The sequence below is a fragment of the Macadamia integrifolia genome, unplaced genomic scaffold, assembly GCF_013358625.1.
Source record: "Macadamia integrifolia cultivar HAES 741 unplaced genomic scaffold, SCU_Mint_v3 scaffold2007, whole genome shotgun sequence".
Lineage (NCBI taxonomy): Eukaryota > Viridiplantae > Streptophyta > Magnoliopsida > Proteales > Proteaceae > Macadamia > Macadamia integrifolia.
In genome coordinates this window covers 12632-35012 of record NW_024868461.1, presented here as the reverse complement: position 1 = coordinate 35012, position 22381 = coordinate 12632, and the positions used below count along the sequence as shown (strand labels likewise).

General features: G+C 41.1%; 1 protein-coding gene across 1 annotated transcript; it reads right to left on the bottom strand.

The window, feature by feature from the left end:
• Positions 1-18941: 18941 nt before the first annotated feature.
• On the bottom strand, positions 18942-21372 carry LOC122065428 (transcription factor bHLH95-like). Its single transcript, XM_042629245.1, has 3 exons — positions 21043-21372; positions 20205-20624; positions 18942-19381 (listed from the first exon to the last, which is right to left on the bottom strand). The coding sequence occupies exons 1-3, from the start codon at positions 21370-21372 to the stop codon at positions 19322-19324; spliced, it is 810 nt and encodes a 269-aa protein (XP_042485179.1). The 3' UTR covers positions 18942-19321.
• Positions 21373-22381: the final 1009 nt, after the last annotated feature.

The following is a 22381-nucleotide window of genomic DNA, read 5'->3' as shown; positions in this document are numbered from 1 at the left end:
TTTTTTTTTTTTTTTTGCCTTTGAGGGAAATTCGACTAAATTTATCATTCATTGCCTATCTCTAGCATTGTGGCATCTTATTGAACCTAGATTACCAAAACAACTTAAACTGAAAAATTGTACTATGGCTACTCAAAGAGAAGAGGTCGAGGCAGAAGGAATCCTAGCAGGCTTGAAGATGGCGATCCATAAGGGATAGAAGATAAAAGAAGTTTGGTGCTCAGAAAAAAAAGTTTCTACAACTTATTCCAATACCTCAAGGAGGAGACTGGCTAATGCTACATCTTCACACTTTTTGGCAAATTAAAAACCACTCAACACTATAACCTTTTATTGTAAAGATATGGATAAATGTCCACCTATGCATTAGCTACTATCTGTAATCCTCTCAAAATGACCTCTGCAAGATATGTAATTAATGTATCTATGTAGTCTTTGTTGTTTTTAGTAAGAAAAAAAAAAAGAAAAACTTAAACTGAAAAACTACCAAAAGCACCTCTAACACTCGTGATTTCATTCCCCTCGGCCCTTGGCTATGTTTTACAAGAAACTATGGTTATAAAATCAGATATTGATGATCGAATCGGTCAGAATCGATCCCAATAACCCTAAAATCGACCATATGATCCAAAAACTCACATATTCAAAAGAATATTTAAAGGATATTTTGATTTGGGGAATAGAAATCCAGATCAGTCATGAGTATTGATCCATTCTCAATCTGATTCATCAATTTTTGAAATTTTTCCATGTCATATCAATTCACACTTTTCCCTTCCTTCTACTTATCCTTAATGTTTTAAAACTTGGGTTCAATCTTGAGATTAGTCAAGGCTGATACCGTTTCGAATCTTTCGATATCAATCTGGATCTGACTATATCAGACAGATTTACTCTTACTTTTGATAAAGAAATAATTTTTAAGGTGATTTACATCAACCTCCCCTCATGTTTCCTATATTACGTCCTCCTCCCTCGAATTTCATTTATTACATTTAAATCCATAAATTCTAACACTATTGAACTGATGTTAGTTTTGAAAATGAAAAGACCTAATTGCCCCTAATCATGTAAGCCTAACGTAAATTACTATTATACTCCTTCTTACTTTTATAAAACTAAAGCCCCTAAAATCTCCAAAATCTTACCCAACCAATGAGAAGAGGAGTTTACCTTGTCCGACAGAGGTGGAGATCGCTGCATGTAATCAAAGACTTCAAAAGAAAACCAGTTCTCTCAATTCCAAGTTTTAGGGTTCTAGGCCTCCGATCATACTTTGTTCAATTCTGGGATTTTAGACCTTGACAATGAACATATTCAAGATCCGAATGGATGAAGCTCTGAATCAACCGATGAACAATGTAAAAGCCAGAGGTAGAGGAAGATCCTGTGGGCTTCCAAAATCGGCGGCAATTTTGTACATCACTTGTGTGTTGTTGTCATAAAAAATCAAAACCACCTATAGAAATCTAAATTAATTTATGAAATGAAAATCACCGCGCAAGAGTCTGGGAGCCCGAGCATCACCCACTGTTTTGTTTTGTTTTCCTCGTGCTGTCAAGAAAGTGAAATTTACCTAAACTCAATTCCCCCACTATATTAACTTTCCCTTGCATTTTCGTGTTTTCTTCTATCAATCGTTTTTTATCAGTTTCTTTCTTCTTCTACACTGTTAATTTTCGAAGATATAGTGAATTAGGGAAGGAGTGAGGACGATTGATGAGTTTGAGGTGTACGAGCAGAATATACATAAGAGATCTTCAAGGGCTGAAAGCCTAGAGAGGAGAGATCTCAAGGAACAATGACTGGATTCAAGTTCCATAGTGGGAAACCCATATCGAAAGGGCTTCGCCAGAAAATGCAATGATCTCCACCTTCATTGGACAAGGTAAACTCCTCTTCTCTTTGGTTGGGTAAGATTTTGGAGATTATAGGGCTTTAGTTTTATAAAAGTAAGAAGGGGTATAATAGTAATTTTAAGTTAGACGTACATGGTTAGGGGCAATTCGGTCTTTTCATTTTTAAAACTAATATTAGTCTAACAGTGTTAGGATTTGTGGGTTTAAATGTAATAAACAAAATTCAAGGAGGGATGATGTAATACAGGAAAACGCGAGGGAAAGTTAATATAAATCACCCTAATTTTTATTATGTTTTTATCTTTGGACCAGATCGGGGATCGACCTTAATAGATACTGATCGATCCGATCCGACTTGACTTTTAGAACCATGCCCGTCCTTCGTATCTTAGTAGAACATTCCCTTCAAGCCCTTAAGGGGGCATTTGGTTCGAATTATCCATCGGACCAGATTCCAGGGAATCAGTTTCCCATTAAATTTAAACCATTTGACTCATTTTTGTGAAAAGCTGATTCGGAGTCGTGGTGGCTAGTAGAATCAGGGATTTCAACTAAAATCCATGACTCATTCGGATTAACCTCAATAGGTTAATCCAGGATCGAGTCACGGTTTATTGGGTTGCTATAAAAAACATGGATTCACTCTTAAGCAAAAATTTGGAGTCCTGCGATTCTCACGGTGAAGCTCGATCAAGGTTTTCCCTGAAACAGAGCGACGGAGGTGAGATTTATCGTCCTCTTCCTCTTCTTCTTCTTCTTCTTCTTCTTCTTCTTTTTCTTCTTATTTTTCTTCTTTCTTCCTTCTCTTTTTCTTCTTCTTTTTCTTTTTCTGTGTTTAGGGTTTCTCACGTTTACCCTCTGTCCATGATAGATGCTCGCATCTGAGAAGATTGCCTAAAACCGAGTTGATTGATGGTGAGATTTCCCCTCTTCTTTGTATTCCTAGCCTACATTTGTGTTTTATTAAGATTATTGAAGTTCAGTTTCTATTTTTCAGGTTGTAAACTTCATATCTAGGGTTTACCCTCTTTCTAAATCAGACGATCGACTTCGAGGTTTGAATCTGCAAAATCGAAGCTTGATTTAAGGTGAGATTTCCATTCTTATGTGATTTTTTCTTCTTCGTATGCGTGTTCTTAATATTATGGAAATTTGGTTTCCATTTTTTCAGATTTTCTTCTTCCTCTTCTTCTTCTTATTCTTCTTCTTCCTCTTCTTCTTTCTTTCTGTAAAGAAATTTCTGTTATTCTATAACTTCCTTTGGAATGTATGGAATTCTGACTAGGTTTTGATCTCTTTTTCTTCTCTGCTTCTCTGTAAAACTATAATGTTTGCTTTGGTAATCTCTGTTACTTTGCTTTGTAGTGTCTCTGTTTTGATATGTGAGCTTGAGCGGGGTCAGGTTTGTATGATGGAAGGAAAAAAGGGTGGGTTTTCAATAGGAACTTCGCTTAAAGGTGCTAGTTAAAACGCCATGGAACTCTTTATGTCCCTGTGAAAGCAAAACCTTACCTTTTTTTTTTCATTATTAACATAGACGGTTTGGTTTATGATCATATTTTCCATTTTGCTAATGATTGAGAAGGTTTGGTTTATGCTCATATTTTCCATTTTGCTAATGATTGAGAAGCTTTGGTTTATGATCATATTTTCCTTTTTGCTAATGATTGAGAAGGTTTGGTTTATGATCATATTTTCCATTTTGCTAATGATTGAGAAGGTTTGGTTTATGATCATATTTTCCTTTTTGCTAATGATTGAGACGGTTTAGTTTATGATCATATTTTCTTAGATTCTTTATTTGAACATTAACTTGACCACATGTAGGAGAGGAATATCTCCATTCTCCTGATCTCCCAATAGGTAATGTAGAAGTAGAGCTCTATTTGGTTATTGGTTTATTGCAGACATATTTATGTTGTTAAATACAGCTTTTTTATTTTTTGTTAATCCCCAGGTGTAGCTGAAGATGAAGACTACATGTTACCAGACTGTTTTCAAACAAAAAAGAGTTTGGTGGTTCACTCTGTCTCTTCCCCTCTCAATTACTTCCTTCCCCAGTAGCATTCTGTAGGAATGAACTATGTTCTCCCTCCATAGATGTTGTTTTTACCACCTGTAATTGTTGTAACACCCTTAGGCATTGCTGAACATTTTGTTTTGGCTTCAATGAGTAATTTCATCCCACTGCTAATGAAGAGAGTATCGGGGTTCCCTTGAGGCTTGAGTGAATCAAGAAGTCTAGTTGTGGCACTGCTGCCACTTCTGTTATTGGTTCTCATTATCAATAACAGAGTGAGTGGCCACTGGGATGGACGGCTGCCTTGTGTTGGAATGGTGGGAATGGGCCACTCCTCCATGATTGCTTTGTTACAAAACTTTACTTTGACATTAATCAAGATTGGAGGAAAGTATTACAAAGGACAAATTAATGAGGATGGGATACAGGGGTTGGCATCAACAAGTTGTTATAGTCAAGGATATCATAGACGTAATCTTTAAGATGTTTTGATTGACCAGAGTATGTCAATTTTTAAAATTTTAGATGTCACATGGACAATTCCCGTGGAGAGATCTTGTGGATAGTTTGAAAAACAGTCATTGAGTATAGTATACCAGTAGTTTGTAAACTTGGAATTTGTTTTTAGTGAAGCTAACAAGTAACCAGCTTATTTTTACACATTTATTTCCATGGAAATGTTTCCGCAGCATTACCCGATATTGTGGCAATGAACACAGAAGGAGTGTTCAAACCAAATAGAAAGCAAGGAGTGATGGCATGGATTTTAAGGTTCAATCAATAATGGGACTTCTCTTTCTGCAGGTTGCAGTTGCTCGACTTGGGATCTAAAGCATTGAAAACAGATTTGATGCCAAAGAACTTGTGATCTTCTGGATAATGGTGATGTTGCCTTGATAGATTTTAAATATATTGCCAGCTATTTTTCGATCTTATGCCTGAATTTTGATGTATATGCTATTATGTAATATAGACAGAGAGAGAGAACAGGGGATGGGGGAGTCTGGAAATATAGATACTGTCCATCATCACTTCAGAATTTTTCTTTTCCAATTAGAGGGAAACCTATAAATGATCAGTATAGTCATACAGACTCTAATTCCTTAGATTTATCGACGTCCATCAGACTTCTAATTCCTTAGATTCCAATCTTATGCTCTGTCATTCCATCCTAATAGAGCCATAAGGAGGATATATAAAGAAAGGAGAGAACTATAATGAGGAGGATAAGATACTGATTATTTGATTTGAAAATTTTTCATATACTGCTTAATTTGTATCCTTCTTAGTTTTAGGAAATATATTGTTTGTTATGTAAATTTCTTGTATTCATCAAAGACTATGAAACCAATATATAGCTTAATCATATGGGCTCTGAACATGTATTTTTGTTCCTTATATTAATTTTTTTTCTTTCTATGTAGTTGTCTATTTTCTTACTTTTCATTGAAAATTTGAAATTAAAATGGAACTTCTAAACATAGGTTACAATATAAAATAGTATCTTCATGAAAAATTATATTCTATTCGTTATGTTTGTATTTCTCTGATTAATTATTGCTTGTCTTGTGTATGGCATAAATTTGTTTCAATATAATCCAATTAAGTATGTGGGAGTCAAGGTTCTTAATGTAATACCCCGCTTCTTAAACCCGGTCTAATTTCGTGATTGAACCGGTTTAACCATGCAGGAACCGAGCCAGAGGATATTAGAGCGGGTTCCTTATGGGCTATGATGGCACGGGTGACCTTAAACACCGGCTGGCCCGACAAGTCCGAGCCAGTGCCAGAAGAGACGGGAGTGCCCAAACCGTGTACGTGCACCTACCATAAGGCTATATATGGATAAAACAGGTATTATATCCGTATTTTAAGGTATATACGTATGCTACATCGTATGCCTGGGGTGGGGTTGCGCCGAGGTCCGAACCCGGTAACCGCGGTATTACCCCCTGAGAAGGCAGGACCACCGACGCCTACCCACCAAATCCTACCCGATTCGCTCCGGATCTCACCCGTACCGAGCGAAAATCCTTGTACGCTATAAGTAAGTGGAGAGAGGACATTTGGCCTTGTTTCAAGGCATTGTTTGGATTCATTAATATGCGGTATTAGGATTCTCACCATCCGTGCTACACCCTTCCCAAAGGGGTTAAGTGTTGGGTTGCCATTTGGGGGGAAGCAGGGGTCGCGGTTGTCGGACACTGTGGCGTTAGGCATTACGCCCGACGAGTCATGTAGGACTGTCGGCAACCCCGGTGGTACATTCAAGAGGGCCAATCGTACTGCTTTTAAATTGCTGGAGTCAGCACCTTTATTTCAGTTATTTACATTTCTGTTGAGAGCCGGTGGACGGCATTGTCTTTACATTTCCGAGTACTCACGGTGGGCCTTCTCCAACAGCCCTATGGGCGTATCGCGGGAGGGAGTTCGCGGCTCGTACCCGGAGTATACCGCACTGTGGTTGTAGTAGCACTTAAACCAAAGACTTAGTAATGTTGGTATAGCATGGCATGTAGTGCATATGATGTGATGTGATGTATGGACTGTTGTGTGTGGTCCACCTCTCTACTTACTGGGCTAGTGAGCTCATTCCACGTGTCACCCTTTTTAGATGAAGCATGGGGTGGCCACAGTCTATGGACCCCTGGGAGTTGAGCACGGCGGACTCTGTGCGAGAGCTGTGCTACGGGACAGCAGTTCTGAGGCCGAGCTGAGCTCCACCTTGGAGGCCGTGCTGAGCTCCACTTCCGAGTTTTGTGTATATATCATGCCTTCGGGCCCAAATGTATATAATTATTGTATCACATTCGGGTATCAAGTATATGGGATTTATTAACAGGTAAAACTTAGTCTTCCGCTGATCTGATGAACTTATGTTAGTGTGTGTATGCTGTGGTGGAATACAGTATCTGATGATCCTGGCAGGTTTGGGTTAACCGGTGTTAACTCGGTCACCACTCCGGTTCAGTGTGAACGGGGTGTGACAAACGGTGGTATCAGAGCCTGATGCTCTGCTCCACTCACAGCATACCGTTAGAATCCCGTAGACTCTATAATAGGAAAATGGGGTTGGGCTAATATAAAAGCTTTAAAGATTAAAAGCTAAAGAAAGAAAGTATAAAAAGGGATTGCATTATATATTGCATTCATGGCATGCGTGAGTATAGATAAAAAGGGAATTAGGTTGGTGTGTAACCTATAGAGTACTATTTTGACGAAATTTCGGCAGCATAACGGCGTAAAATGGGATTTCCCAAAATTTTACACAAAACCTGATAAACAACAGATAATAATATAACAAAGAGCACAGATGAAATACATACACAAAACACACAGACTCCACATATGAAAAACCAACTATCCAAGATATTTTGAACCAGTTACAATACATATACAAGGAATGAGAATAAATAAATATAAATGTCTACAAAAAAGGAGGAAACGAAACAGCTAGTGTGGGGAGCCAAGCCCTCACTGGTGTCGTCATCGTCGTCGATGATCACCACGTTCGCTGGAGGCCTGGAGTTGAGTGAAGCGGTGATCTAATAATCGAACCTCGCGTTCACCTGGTGTCAAGTCCTGACCCAGCCTAAGGAAGGAATCCTCCAAGGTGGTCTGCCTGAGGCAATCTCGTCCAGCCGCCTCAGTATCTGAACTGGCCATCCTGCAAGGCCCGCAAGAGGACGACATGCCCTCAATGAGGCGCCTCCTCAGGGATGCTGCCACCCATCAGATCCTCCTCCTCGTCCTGAGGAACGTAGTCCTCATCTTCCTCACTGGACTCCTCCTCCATGGGGACATCCTCCATCGGGGCAGCCCTCCTACCCCTACCTCTCTGAGTTCCTGATCTAGGAGGTGAATCCATGAGGGTCTGAAGACCCATCTTCAGGAGGTTTCTCCGGTCAAACCTATCAGCCGGAGTCTTCCCCTCCTCACCGCTCAGATCCACCCCGAAGAACTCAAGATTCTAGTGAGGATCCTGCCGTAAGGGAATCCTCCATCCTCTGGGTGGGAAGTGTGGTGCTCCATCGTTCTGAGAATAATGTAGGGGAGGCACAAGTGCTCGCCACCTCCCTCTGCGGCCGTGAAGATGCAGAAGGCAATGAAAGCCGCCATGAAACCCACCTGGTTCCGATGACCTCCTCTGGGGAGCAGGTTGAACTGGATCAACCGGGCGAATAGACGAACCTCAGGGTAGAAGGATGTCTCGGACTCCGGGCGACTGCTGCTGCCGCAGATGGTCTCGTAGATGAAGTCCGGTGTCTCCAGGCTCATGAACGGTCCCTGAGGCCTACCCCTGGGGGGACTGTAGTATCGGTGTCCCGCCGCCGATATACCCAAGATACTGGCCAAGGTGCCTACCGTCAGCTGGATATCCACTCCCTTCACCAAGCTGCTGATGGTGAACTCCCCGTACGGATACGACACCTCCAAGTTACAGTAGAACCGACGGACGAGCTGCTCGTAGCATGGTCGGTCCACATGAAGAATAGAGTCCCAGCCCAATGCTGAGAACCTCTCCTGAAGCCTAGCCTTGTGGAAGTCCTCGACTACCACGGTCTTCTCCATCAACACTGACCCCTTCAGGAAGTTGGGCCAGTTGGCTGCGGCCTCGGCACTGAGGAAGTGCTCCTCATCATAGTCTGTAGGGTCAGACTGGGCAGGTGCAGGTCTCCCTGTGCGAGGAGCTGAAGAGCTGGTCTCCGCACTTTTCCACTTAGAAGCGGTGGTCTTGCGTCTAACGCCAGAGGAAGATGGTCCTTTGCCGGTGCGTGACGACATCCTGGCAATAAGAAAAGAAAGTAAGGGTTAGTACGGAAAGGAAAAGACAGCAGCGTTAAGAAAGGGAAGTCCAAAACCAAATTCATGCAAAATAGAACGGTGACAATCTAGGAACGATAGGAAACTTATGACATGAAGCACGGTAGTTGACAACGCATAGAAACATGCCAAGACAGTAAAATGATAGCAAAAAGGGGAAAGAGCATAAATAACATGGGAGGATTCGATTCCAATGCACCAACTCATTCACAATGATGTAAAAGCTTGAAACCCCAGGTCTAGAACGAAATGCCATAGTAGTGGGATGATGGAAATGCAAGAACATACCCCAAATAGACTATGGAGTTCCATGAGTACATGTATGGGAGGAAAATCAAGGAAACCAATGCCAAAAATAGGGATTTTCATGAAAATACATGGGGATTCCAAGCACAATGGATAATCTATGCAAATTAAAGCATATTAAGCACAAAGCAAGGAAATGCATCACAATGGAATCATCAATTGGAGAAAAGGATCAAAAATTTAAGAAACCCCAAAATTTGGAAACCTAGGGCACAAATTGGGGTTTTCTCCAAATGAAGGGATGAGATTCCTATAAACTACAAATGACCACAGTAGAATCATCATAAACACATGGAAAGACTGTTCTATGGTGAAAAATATGGAAAGACAACCTAAGGCAAAGTCTATACATGCATTTCACCCAAATGGAAATTCTGAGAAAAGGAAAAATGATATTCCTATGATTAATATGCTATGGTCAAGTGGGCCATTGCATGTATGCTGTGGACCTTGCCTGTATCATGGAATTGAGCTAGATTATTTACAGGCTATCATACACTACAACACCTCATGTAATGGCATATGATTGTGTGCCTAAATCAATTCTATGGTGTTTAATCAATATGTGTGTGATGTGTTCCAGGTACAGGGATACGATGGTACGTACTAGATCCGGTAGTAATGCCCGAGGTACCTCGCGGGGTCCTCGTCGGGTCGGTCGACCACAAAATCCTAGGGGGTCCCGTCCTGTGGGGCATACCTCACCTCCACTACCCCAGAGACCCTTGGTCAGGGTGGGGCACATGGGAACCCACCTATGACTACACTTCCTGACCCTCCACCGGTCATTACACCGGGAGATGTTGCTACAATAATTCAGCAGTCCCAACAAGCTTTCCAGCAGCAAATGCTTCAGCAACAGCAAGCATTTATGACTGCCATCCAGCAACAGTTGGATTTTTCTCAACCGGGTCAACCGCCCCGAGTACTCACTCCGCAGGACCCACCTGTAGGGTCGGGAACGGGACCACAAGTGGTGGGTACACCTCCAATCCCACCATTGGTATTCCTCAGCATGGGATGCCTCCTCCATACTCCTACTATCCTGTCTATGCTCCTAACTTCCCGGCGACGAGTAATACGTCAAGGGTAGTGGAGTCATTCAAGAGGAACTTACCACCTGTATTCTCTAAGGTGGGGAGTGATCCTCTGGAACCGGATCAATGGATCCAAGAATTAGAGAAGATATCTGAGGTGCTTGAGTGCACGGATGCCCAGAAACTTATTTGTGCTGGGTTGCAACTCAAGAAAGAGGCAAATTCTTGGTGGCAAGCCTCCAAACCTATATTGATGGCTGCTCATCCAAACCTACTTGGGAGCAGTTCAAGGAGTTGTTCTTGAAACCATATCCGCGCAGTTTCAAGACCGAAAGGAGACTGAGTTCATGGCCTTAACTCAAGGAGGTAAGACTGTCCTTGAGTACCAACAACAATTAGAGAGTTTGTTCCATTTTGCCCCAAGGCATATGCGAACAGCTGAAGAGAAGGCAGCAAGGTTCCTAAAAGGCCTAAAAGCATCTATTGGGTCTGTGCTTGAAGTCTTGGATTTGACCGAATATGGCCAGATTGTACAGAAGGCCAAAACAATGGAAGATAAGCAAAAGGGTGAACAGTCCCTCACTCCTGGACTGTGGAAGAGAACAAATCCATTCCCAGATGCGGGAAATTCCTCCAAGGCTTACCACGGATCATACAGTTCTGGGCCTATGTATAGGCAGCCCTATAGGCCATCTGGCTACCCTCCTAGGCCAGTTGGTGGTTCGGGTTCTACTTCTTTTCGCCCAAACACTAGTGTGGCACCTACAGCTCCAAGGCCACCTCGACCTCCATCTGCAGCGGGTCAAGTGCAGAGGGGCCCCCTCCATTCCGACGTCTCAGATTCGTTGCTTCAACTGCCATTCCTATGGGCATTATGCGAAAGACTGTCGGGCCCGACCAGCCTTGCCCTCCAGTCAGCCCTCTGCGTACCGACCTCCCTTACCTCGAGGCAATCAATCGCAGGGAAGGATGTACGCCCTATCAGCCGAGGAAGCTGAGGCTAGTGCAGAAGTTGTAGCAGGTACATTTTAAATTAAGAAGTTCATTATGATTAATATTGATGACCTGCTGAAATTATATACATTGTTATACTAGGTATCCTACCCATATCGGGCATACCAGCCTATGTTTTATTTGATTCAGGAGCTACTCATTCATTCGCATCTAAGAGATTTGTGGGGAAACTTGGGATGTCACCCAGGATCCTAGACCATGGAATGATTGTTAGTATGCCTACTGGTAAAATTGCACAGTTGAAGGAAGTGTATGGGCCGTGCCCAATGGAGATTAGTGGGAAGAACTTTGATGCACAACTTATTAAATTCAATATGCAAAATTTTGATGTTATATTGGGTATGGATTGGTTGTCGACTCATCGAGCTAATGTGATCTGTGCGGAAAGGCTGATTAAGGTAACAGATGACGAAGGGAAAGAGTGGGTATACCGAGCAGATACAATGAAAAGGGTGAGGAAGTCCTTGTCTCCGCTTTCAAGCGGTAAAGTTGCTAGAAAGTGGATGTCAGGGTTTCATAGCCTCGGTACTCGATGTGGATGCAAGAATTACACCTCTAGAAGAAGTAAAGCTGGTTAAAGAGTTTCCGATGTTTTCCCAGATGATCTGATGCATTTACCACCTGCTAGGGAGTTGGAGTTTGCCATAGACTTGACTCCTGGAGCAGCTCCAGTATCTAAGGCTCCATATAGGATGGCACCAGCTGAATTGAAGGAGTTGCAGTTGCAGTTGCAGGAACTATTGGAAAAGGGGTTTATTCGCCCAAGTGTTTCACCTTGGGGTGCCCCGGTGTTGTTTGTCAAGAAAAAGGATGGTAGTTTGCGTATGTGCATAGATTACCGGGAGTTGAATAAGCTAACCATTAAGAACCGGTATCCATTGCCACGCATTGATGATTTATTTGATCAGCTGCAGGGAGCCAGGGTATTTTCGAAGATAGACCTTCGGTCCGGCTATTATCAGCTCAAGATAAAGAGTAGTGATATACCCAAAACAGCATTTAGGACTCGATACGGTCATTATGAGTTCCTGGTGTTGTCCTTCGGGTTAACCAATGCACCGGCAACATTTATGGAGCTAATGAATCGAGGATTTCAGGATGTGCTCGACAAATGGGTAATTGTTTTTATTGACGATATCTTGATCTACTCCAAGACCGAGGAGGAGCACACTCAACACTTGAGAATGGTGTTACAGAGGTTGAGAGATCAACAGTTGTTCGCCAAGTACAGCAAGTGTGAATTATGGCTTGAACAAGTTGGATTCCTGGGGCACGTAGTGTCTAAAGCCGGAATCGAAGTAGATCCTGCTAAGGTGAAAGCAGTAGTGGAATGGGAAAGCCCCAAGAATGTTACTGAAATTAGAAGCTTCTTGGGTTTGGCTGGATACTACCGGCGTTTCATCGAGAATTTTGCTCGGATCTCAGCACCAATGACCAAGTTGACTAAAAAGGGCGTGAAATTCGACTGGGCGAGGATGTGAGAAGAGCTTCCAGGAATTGAAAGAAAGTTGGTGACTGCCCCTGTGCTGACTATGCAGTCATTTTTGCCCTTAAGATCTGGCGACATTATTTGTATGGGGAGAAGTGTGAGATATACAGTGACCACAAAAGCCCGAAATACTTCTTCACCCAGAAAGATTTGAACATGAGACAGAGAAGATGGCTTGAACTCATGAAGGATTATGACTGCGTTATTCAGTATCATCCCGGCAAGGCTAATGTAGTGGCAGATGCATTGAGTCGGAAGACACAGACTGTGTCGCTCTCATACTTAGCAGTCAGCTCACCACTTGTGCAAGAGGCGATGCTAATGGATGAAACCCTCTTGTATGAAGGGGCAACCTTAGAGCTTGAACCTCAACCAGAAAACCTTAAATGGTTGACAGTATCTTGTCGGCTCTACAGGTGCATCCGGCAATTAGGCAAGAGGTGATAATGAAGCAACCTTTGGATCCTGAATTGCAGCGGATTAGAGTTAAGGTTCAAGACCAAACGATGAACGACCCAGATTTTACTTTGGCCGGTGATGGGGCATTGATGTTTCGAGACAGATTAGCACAAAGTACCAAAATGTACAAGACCTCAAACAAAGTTATGGTGGCCAAACATGAAAGTCACCATAGCTTTGTATGTGGGCTCTCATCGACCTTATGGTACCCTTCAGCCACTCCCAGTACCAGAATGGAAGTGGGAAAGGATTACAATGGACTTCGTCACCGGACTACAAAGTACACCTAAGGGATGGATGCGATATGGGTGATTGTGGATCGGCTTACCAAGACTGCTCATTTATTCCTATCTGCCTTGGGATCACAGCTGAATTGAGTACAGCTTTTCACCCACGAATTACCAAGCCACAATTGGGATGGCTCCATATGAGGCGTTATATGGCAGAAAGTGCAGAACTCCTTTTTATTGGGATGAGGTAGGTGAACGTCGAATGTTAGGACCTGAGATGATCTGACTTGTGACAACCATTTGAGATCTTATCCCGGGTTGGCTCAGTAGCTTACATGCTTATTCTGCCACCTTCGCTTGGGGATGTTCACAATGTATTCCATGTATCCATGCTGAAGAAGTACGTGCATGATCCGGGTGACCTTAAACACCGGCTGGCCCGACAAGTCCGAGCCAGTGCCAGAAGAGACGGGAGTGCCCAAACCGTGTACGTGCACCTACCATTAGGCTATGTACAGATAAAACAGGTATTATATCCATATTTTAAGGTATATACGTATGCTACATCGTATGCCTGGGGTGGGGTTGACCCATCCAAGAGCACTATTCACTTAATTAGGAATAGTATATAAGGCTTTATGATTTCTTTTCTTTCCATTATTACCCCGTACGTTGGTGAGAAAAGTAAAGGGAGATCTTGCCATTCCGGTGCCGGGAGAGTAATCTTCAACTCTAGATCTACAGTTGGAGGTAAGAAAAGTTGGGTTTTATGAACATTCACCATGCCCAAGCTTTATGATGAATCTAAGGTTTAATAGATGATTTATGTGTTGATCTTGAAGGATTTGAAGAGATATTGACAAGGTAGAAGAGGCATTGTGAGTTTGAAGTGATTTGAAGGGTCTCCTTGAATCTAAATCTAGGTTAGAACCATCCTATAGGACCTCAATAAAAGATGGAGAAAATGGGGAAGAGACAGTGTCATTCCCGCCAAAACCGGTGGGTACAACCGGCGGGTACCTACCCGCCTGTGGGTACCCACCTGAGAAGGCAAGGGGCCTTCAGGCCTAACCGGCGGGTACCACCGCCCCTACCCGCCGGTCCCAAACCGGTGGGTAAAACTGGTGGGTAGACAGCCCACCTGTCTGACCCACCCGTGTGGCCCTGAAGGAGATCCTTAGGTCCGATTGAACCCAAATCGGGCGTGTGACCTTCTTTTGACGTTCTAAACACGATTTTGACATCGGATTTCATTAATTTTGATTCTAAAATGGTGAAGTACTAACCCCACCCAATTATGTTAGGTTCACCAAATCCTACCCGTTTCGCTCTGGATCTCGCCCGTACCGAACGGAAATCCTTGTACGCTACAAGTAAGTGGAGAGAGGACGTTTGGCCTTGTTTCAAGGCATTTGTTTGGCATTCATATAACTATATCTAATCTAGTCATGTCATCACCCGGAGTTACGCGCACTGTGGTTGTAGTAGCACTAAAAGCATGGCATGTAGTGCATAGAGTGTGTTGCTAGTGAGCTCATCCCACGTGTACACCCCTTTTTAGATGATTTTGCAGGTCATACATCTGAGGAGCATGGGTGGGTCCCACAGTCGAGTTTCCTGAAGAGGACTGGTGGACCCCTGAGGAGTTAGAGCACGGCGCTGACTGCTGTGCGAGAGTGTGCTGCAGGACAGCAGTTCTGAGGCCGAGCTGAGCTCCACCTTGGAGGCCGAGCTGAGCTCCACTTCCGAGGCCGAGCTGAGCTCTTCTATATGATGCCGAGCTGGGCACAACCCCTGATGCCGAGCTGAGCTCCAGCCTTGAAACCGAGCCGAGCTGTGTACTCTGATGGTTTTTGATGATTTCCTGTATATACTTGATATTTGAATTTTATTCTTTTTGTGTATATATCATGCCTTCGGGCCCAAATGTATATATTTATTGTATCACAATTCGGGTATCAAGTATATGAGATTTATTCACAGGTAAAACTTAGTCTTCCGCTGATCTGATGAACTTGTGTTAGTGTGTGTATGCTGTGGTGGAATACAGTATCTGATGATCCTGGCAGGTTTGGGTTAACCGGTGTTAACTCGGTCACCGCTCCGGTTCATGTGAACGGGGTGTGACACTCAGCACGTTTTCTTCTTTAGGACAAACTCAAATGCCCACCTTGAGGAGGTGTCTCAACAGGAGTCCGAATTCTACTCTCCCTTAATATCTATTGCCACCCATTCTGGCTGATCCATTCCTATCTTATAGGAGTTCCATTAGATGCAAATTATCTTCCTACTAGGACTTCTACATCATTGGAGTTACATGTCCTATCAACCTCTATAGGAGCTTACAATTATCATAGGTGATAATAGACTCCAAATGCAACTCTCTCCTATTAGATCTCTTTAAGAGTTTCCAATTATGTTCTCTCTCTCTCTCTCTCTCTCTCTCTCTCTTTTTTTCGACATGGGGATTAGGATCATGAGAACATGAAATATCATTTAGACACAAGAACTAACCTCATGCATTTGTCTACTCGAGGTGGAGGGATGGTATTAAATTGGATGTTTGAAAGGCCTATGCACTCTATCTTGGGAATTTTTTTATTTGCCATTATGAGAATATTTGGTTTCATTGACAAATGGATAGTTTGGTTGCGTCAATTCCGATCTCCTCTAGAGTTTTTGATCATTTGAAGATGGCCTTGTGGGATTTTTTTGCATGCAGCGGGGCTCCATCAAGGAGACCAATCTCTAGAATCCCCTTCCTTTATTTGGTGGAAGAAGTCTGTGTGGGGTTGAGCCGATTAATAAAGGAAAATAAAATTAAATCTCTCCCAAGTCTGCATGGAATCCAAGTCTCAAGTCATCAACTCTAGCTAATGATGTTTTCATTTTTATGAATGCATTTATCAACTATGTCAAGAATATAATTTTTTTTTTCTTAATTTATGTATCAAGATTTCTTTGGTCAATGAGTTAATCTGGATAAAAGCAAGTTGTTTTTGGTAGCATTGTGTAGCTAGAAGGCATCTAATTTTTGAATTATTGGAAGTTCCAAATGCAAGTTCCCTAACCACTATTTGGGGGTAGAAAATTTAAAGGCAAGGTAAAGAAGGAGTCGTTGCTTCTATTGATGGATAAAACTAAAATTTGTGTGCTAGGTTGGAAGGGGAAGTTGTTACCAATGGTAAGATAGGTGGAGCTTATTAGATCAATAATCTATGGGATCCCGGTTCATAATTTTTTCATTTATTAGTAGCCGGTGTCGCTTATAAAAGTATGGAGAAATTGATGAGAAATTTCATCTGCGGGAGATGTGAATTCTGCAAGAAAATTACTATTAAATGGAGGATGTTTTTAATCCTAAATTTGAAAGGGGCTTGGAATCTAAGACTGCTAGATGTAAATATAGCACTTCTTAGAAAATTAGTTTTGCGGAAAATCAAGCACAAGAAGTCTTCTTTGAGTTGATTTTTTCATGCTAGATTTGTAATAAAGATCGCCCAGTGAAGAGAGAATACAAATTGTCTTCTATCTGGACTGGGGTAAGAAGATGTGGAATTTTGTCTCTAATAAGGAGGGTGGTGGTGGGAATGGGGGATAAATTATATTTTTGTGAGATAGGTGGCTTCATAATTATTTTATAGACGAATTGTCGAACCTAGATGTTGTTATTTATTTCAAGGTTTCAAAGGCTTGGTTATTTGAATTTATTTCATATTACAAATAGATTTTCAAATTTTTTGCTTCTACTTTGGCAATCATGATTCTTGCCTATACAGTGGAAGATGTGTGTCCTTGAAGATTATCAAGTTCAGGTGTTTTTTAGAAAAAAAAAAATCAGCCTGGGATGCGATACGGGGTTGGAAAATTCTTCATGGTAAACTTCCTATGGATGACATCGTTAGTAGCAAGGAGTTCCATTTCTGTCTAAGTGTGATCTTCGTTATAAAGAGGCGGAGTCTTTTTCTCACTTTTTTTTTTTTGGAATGCAATTTTTCTGATTCTGTTTGGAATACCTTCTTAGGATGCTTTTTGTTATGGCAACCAAGATAATATATCCTCGAAATGATTCTTTGGTGGAAATGTAGATCCCAGGGTCTTTCATTCAAGGAGACATGGTTATCTGTATGATTCTCATTCCCTATTCATTTGACTTGAGAGAAATTCAAGAAGGTTTGACGAAAGGTCAAGAGGCATGGCCTTACTAGTAATTTGATGTTGCAAGAAATTAGAAACCTTTCCCCAAATTTATAGGTCCGGTTTCTTCGGTGGCAGTTCAATTGAATGGAAGATTTCACATTGCGATCTTTTTGATTTCCTGGCCATCTTTCTTCTTGCTCGAGGATTTGTTTTCGTGGTGAAAGAGAAAAGCAAAGCAGTCACCGTTAAAGAATTTGAATAGTTGGGTATTTTAATTCCTTCTCTGGGAAATCTCTCTCCATTTCAGACCTGTTGTGTGCTAGACGCATTGAAATTACCAGTTTTAGTAGCAAGAGAAGTGATCCATGGAAGTCTATTAGTGCCTGGGAGTTGAGCAAGACTAGATTTCTGATCCTGTGACGGCTTGGCCCCTTTGATTTCTATGGCTCGAAAAAAATAGTCCTTACAATCTGTCTCTGTAATTATATTTTGTTTTCTTTTATTAATATAATAGCGAAAAAAGAAGGACATGAACCAATATGTATAGTCATTCTTCCATCATTCACTTCTAATTCTATTTCTCTTCTCTTGTTTTTATACTTTTCTCGTAACTCTTTACCATCATCAATTGTCATGTAGCGAAGGTGAATTTTGAAATTTCCATTATGTTAATTTAATTTTTTCATCAACTCTAGATGCCATTCCAAGTAGTTTTTTAGCTCATTCATTCACATTATGAACGGAACTTCTATTTTTAAGAAAGAAGATAAGATCCACAATCACTTATTTTTTCGTATTTTATAATTTTGGATTTTTTTCCTCCTAATTTATTTTATAAGAAGATAAATTATTTTCCATACATACTGATTCAAATTTAGGTATTACATCCATTTGGCAAGCTAAAGCTCAGATATCTGAAATATATGCTCATTCTACTCCATTCCATTCATATTTGTGCATGAATATATAATCTAAAAGCAAAAACTTAACTTCAAAAAGAAAAGTGAAGACAATGGATAATTATCTTTCTTTACGAATTATTATGGCGAACTATCTATTTTTGATAGACATGTATTGAATCAAATTGAAAATGTCAATATCTTTAAATTCTGTTTGCTAACCCCAATTGCTTCATACATCTCTAAACTGGACACAACTAAGCATGGAGAAGCATTCAAGACATATAGACATGGGGAATAGAATCATGAGGCATGAAATATCATTCAGACATGATGAACTACCACCAGTTGATTCCTACATCTGTAAACTGGTCAGAAATAAACTGGCATGTAAAGATGAAAATAACAAATGACAAGACTATGATTTAACATACTTTCTAAAAAAACAAGGGGAAGGAGGAGTTAACAGAGCAATGTCTATGTTCCTAACTTTATTCTGCATACAGCTTTAGTTTATAGAGAATCAATTCAACCCTTTTCTATCACAAATTTTCTTAAAACCATGCTCTTTTTCTCCTTAAGTGGAGTATATCAATTCCAACTTCACTTCTTTACACACATACACACATGCAGGAGATGATCAAGCATTTATTCAAAATAAATCTTTAGAGAAGAAAATAGAAATATATAGCTCCATATACTTGTTTATATACAATGACAAGTCTGCCATCCCATAAATGCCCATGCCTTGCAACACCTATAGCATCTGAAGCAAGTAACAATTTCACAGAGAGAACACATAGAACAACATAGCATTGTTAACAAACAAAATCTTGTCCATCCTATATGATGATGAAACGACTCTCTCTCTCTCTCTCTGTCTCTCCTTCTCCTCACTGAACTTGTTTATCATTTTTCCTCTTTTTTATTTTGGTACCTCGCTATACTTACAGTAGAACTTTCACAACCAAGTCTCTCCACAGCCATTTTCTTTCTTTTCTGGTTATCATTAAGATGAAACCCAATAGATCATCTCTCCGATCGCTAGCTTGTATATTTCCTCCACTGGTAATGCCTCTGAGAATTGATCAGCAGCCCATTTGCCTATTCAATACACCAATGTGGAACTTGAAAATATATACTAGCAACAATTAAAAAAAAAAAAAAAATGCAGCTGATAAAGAAATGGAAACTGTTTTAGGTTTATCAATAACCCTGGTGATTCACCAAGGTTTCCTAAGATTTTGATATCTCCGTATCTTCTTGCAAAACATCTACATTAACATGTAAATTAAATGCAATTACAGATGTGATTGTGCTTTCTTTGTCTTTTAATTAGTTACTGCTAATGGCAATGCCAAAGGTGGAACTATAAGACAAGTAGTATTTGTGTTGATTTCCTCTTTGTTGATGGCAATGCCGAAGGTGAAGAGTGAAATCCTGTACATCTTATTTTTAACATATTCTTGTTAATTAGGGGGAAAAGCAGGTATGATTCAATAGGTGTGGAGTATAATGTCTCAATCAAAATGAACCATGAGGATGGTAGATGTAAGCCTGTGCCACAGACTCAAGGGGCATGCAAGGACCACTGTGCCCATATTGGAAGAGTTCATTAAAAGGCAATGTGGCACTTATGCAAGCGTAAGAGCCAATGGGAGCACACATAGAAGCATCAATAGGGTGGGATTTTTGCCTTTTATAAGAGGAGGCATCATTTTCCTCCTTATGTCTGGATGCAGGGGTCACGCAGGATCAAAGAAGTCTGAAAGGCAGCATGGCCTTGTGCCTAGACACAATGGGGGGTGGGTGAAATGAACATTCCTCTCCTCATGAAAGTTTTAGTGCTTTGATTGTATGCCTTTTAGGGAATCCTCTCCCTTATGAGAAGAACCAAATTCCGAAGAAGAAGATCATATGCACTTACATGGGCATGGATCATGTACATGCTCTGGTAGTTATCTGAGGAGATGTTAGCAGTCACTACTTCCAATTTATGCTTCTCCATGATATAAAAGATTGTGGTCAAGAGGCCAGGCTTCTTTGGTGCGCACACACAGATCTGCGCATCGTTGCCACACACACTCAACACGACGTTCGGTGAAGACCATGTTTGGAGGCAAACGGGGAAACGAGGGACCCCAAATGAGTTGGCCATGGCCGAGTTATTACCAGTGATAATGGCCTGGTTGTTCCTTGATGAGTTTGAACATCCCTGATTCGCTCCAGGGGTTGAACCAGATGGTCGACTTTCCCCGGAGCATATCCAGCTCTGAAGCTTCTGTAGAGTGTTTTGAAGAGTTCTGATGTAAGTCACAGCTTCATCAACGATTGTGGCCTTATCAACCTATCAAATATTCAATCGGAGAAGACGCAAAACGGAAGTCGTCAGAGAAATGTGTTTGATTAATAGCAGATACCTAAGGCTATCTATATATATCATCCATCCCCTTACACGAAGAAGGGAAAATACTAAAACACATAACCATAATTCCATAAGCAAGATGGGGAAGTTTCTTCCATGCATGAAAGTTACCTGAATCACAAACTCTGTTTTGTTAGTCACATCACAAGATTCTTCCTCGTAGATTGTCCATCCATTAATAAGATGCAAAACATAAAATCATTAGAGAGAGAGAGAGAGAAAACCACTGCGAGAGAGAGGAGTGAAACCTTCTGTGATTCCCATTTGCTACGTAAAATAAAATTCTTTCTCTTCGATTAAGTCAAGGGGTTGCAGTGGGGATGGTATTAAGGGATATTACCTTAGGAGGAATGTGGGGAAGCAAGGCATGAAGACTAGAGAACATGTTCCTCATCTTCTTTCTCCTCTCTCGCTCCGTCCAAATATGTAGTTCGTGATCATGATCATGATCCTGATCATGATCAGAATCAGCACCTCCATCTATGCGTTCTTTCCCGTTTCGACCTCTTTTCTGACCCACCGTCAAAGTTGGGGGAGCCACTGCTCTTGGGCTATTTGAGCTCGAATGGTCTCTTGCCTGAGTTCCACCAGAGTTATCAGAATTAGAGAAAGCCAATGCCTGGTTTGCCCACAGGATGTTACCACCATGGTCTCCTCCCTCTTCAGACATTGTTATGGTTTCTAGATTGGCTTGAGAGAGAAAGAGAGAAAGACACAGGAAATTGAATCACAACGAAGAGTGAATTGGGTAGGGACTAGGAGAGGAAGGAGAGGCGTTTTAAAAGGTGGCGATATTAAGGGAGGAGAGAGAAAGAGATGATTCGGAAAAAAATTTGGATGCTTACGCGTAGCAGTCAAGTTCCTCCTACCTCTTGTGGTAGCGAAGGAAATGGAATCAAAAGCAGAGGTGGAAAATACACTCTAGGGTGGAATTTTCAACCTTCTTCCAGATTCATTTCCCTGACTGTTACAGGTCTAGGAGGAATTATGTAGCAGCCGATAGCAGCCAAGTTCCATTCGATGATTCGTCTGTAAGAAACTAACTATAAAGAGCCAAGGATTACAATCATAAGCCAATGCCCGTTATTTGGCGTTAAAACGAACGGATAGGTACGAACTTCACCTGATTATGCATATGAAGATCTAATATCTGTAAAGAAAATACAGAACAGTGAATTTTCAAGTAAGTGAATGTATGTTAACGTGTCTGGATCATTGATATGGCATCTATTAAATAACGAGAGAGAAAATAATGTTAATCCACGAATCAAGAATGTTCACGTACATTCCGTATGTGATGATTCATCAAAAAAAAAAAAAAAAAAGTATTTATAAATATTGATGCTTGAGGTGGAGGTGGAGGTGGAGGTGGGCGGACTAATCTCTCAAAAGAGTTGCAATACCTAGCATTACACAAGTTAACTAATGGTATGTGAACATGGCCTATTAAATCCATGTTTATATTATTATATAGATTGTACATCGACTACTCTTAGTTAAATTGTTTGCAAGAAATGGGATGCCCACTATGCACATAGGTCATTTTCATTTTTTTTTTCTTTGCAATTTGGTGAAATTAAATCTAAAACTACTTTGTTTAAATCCTTTAATTATTTTCTACTACGATTGAACAACAAAAGCAGTTCATCCCAATCCCAACTAATTGGGGTTCCTATATG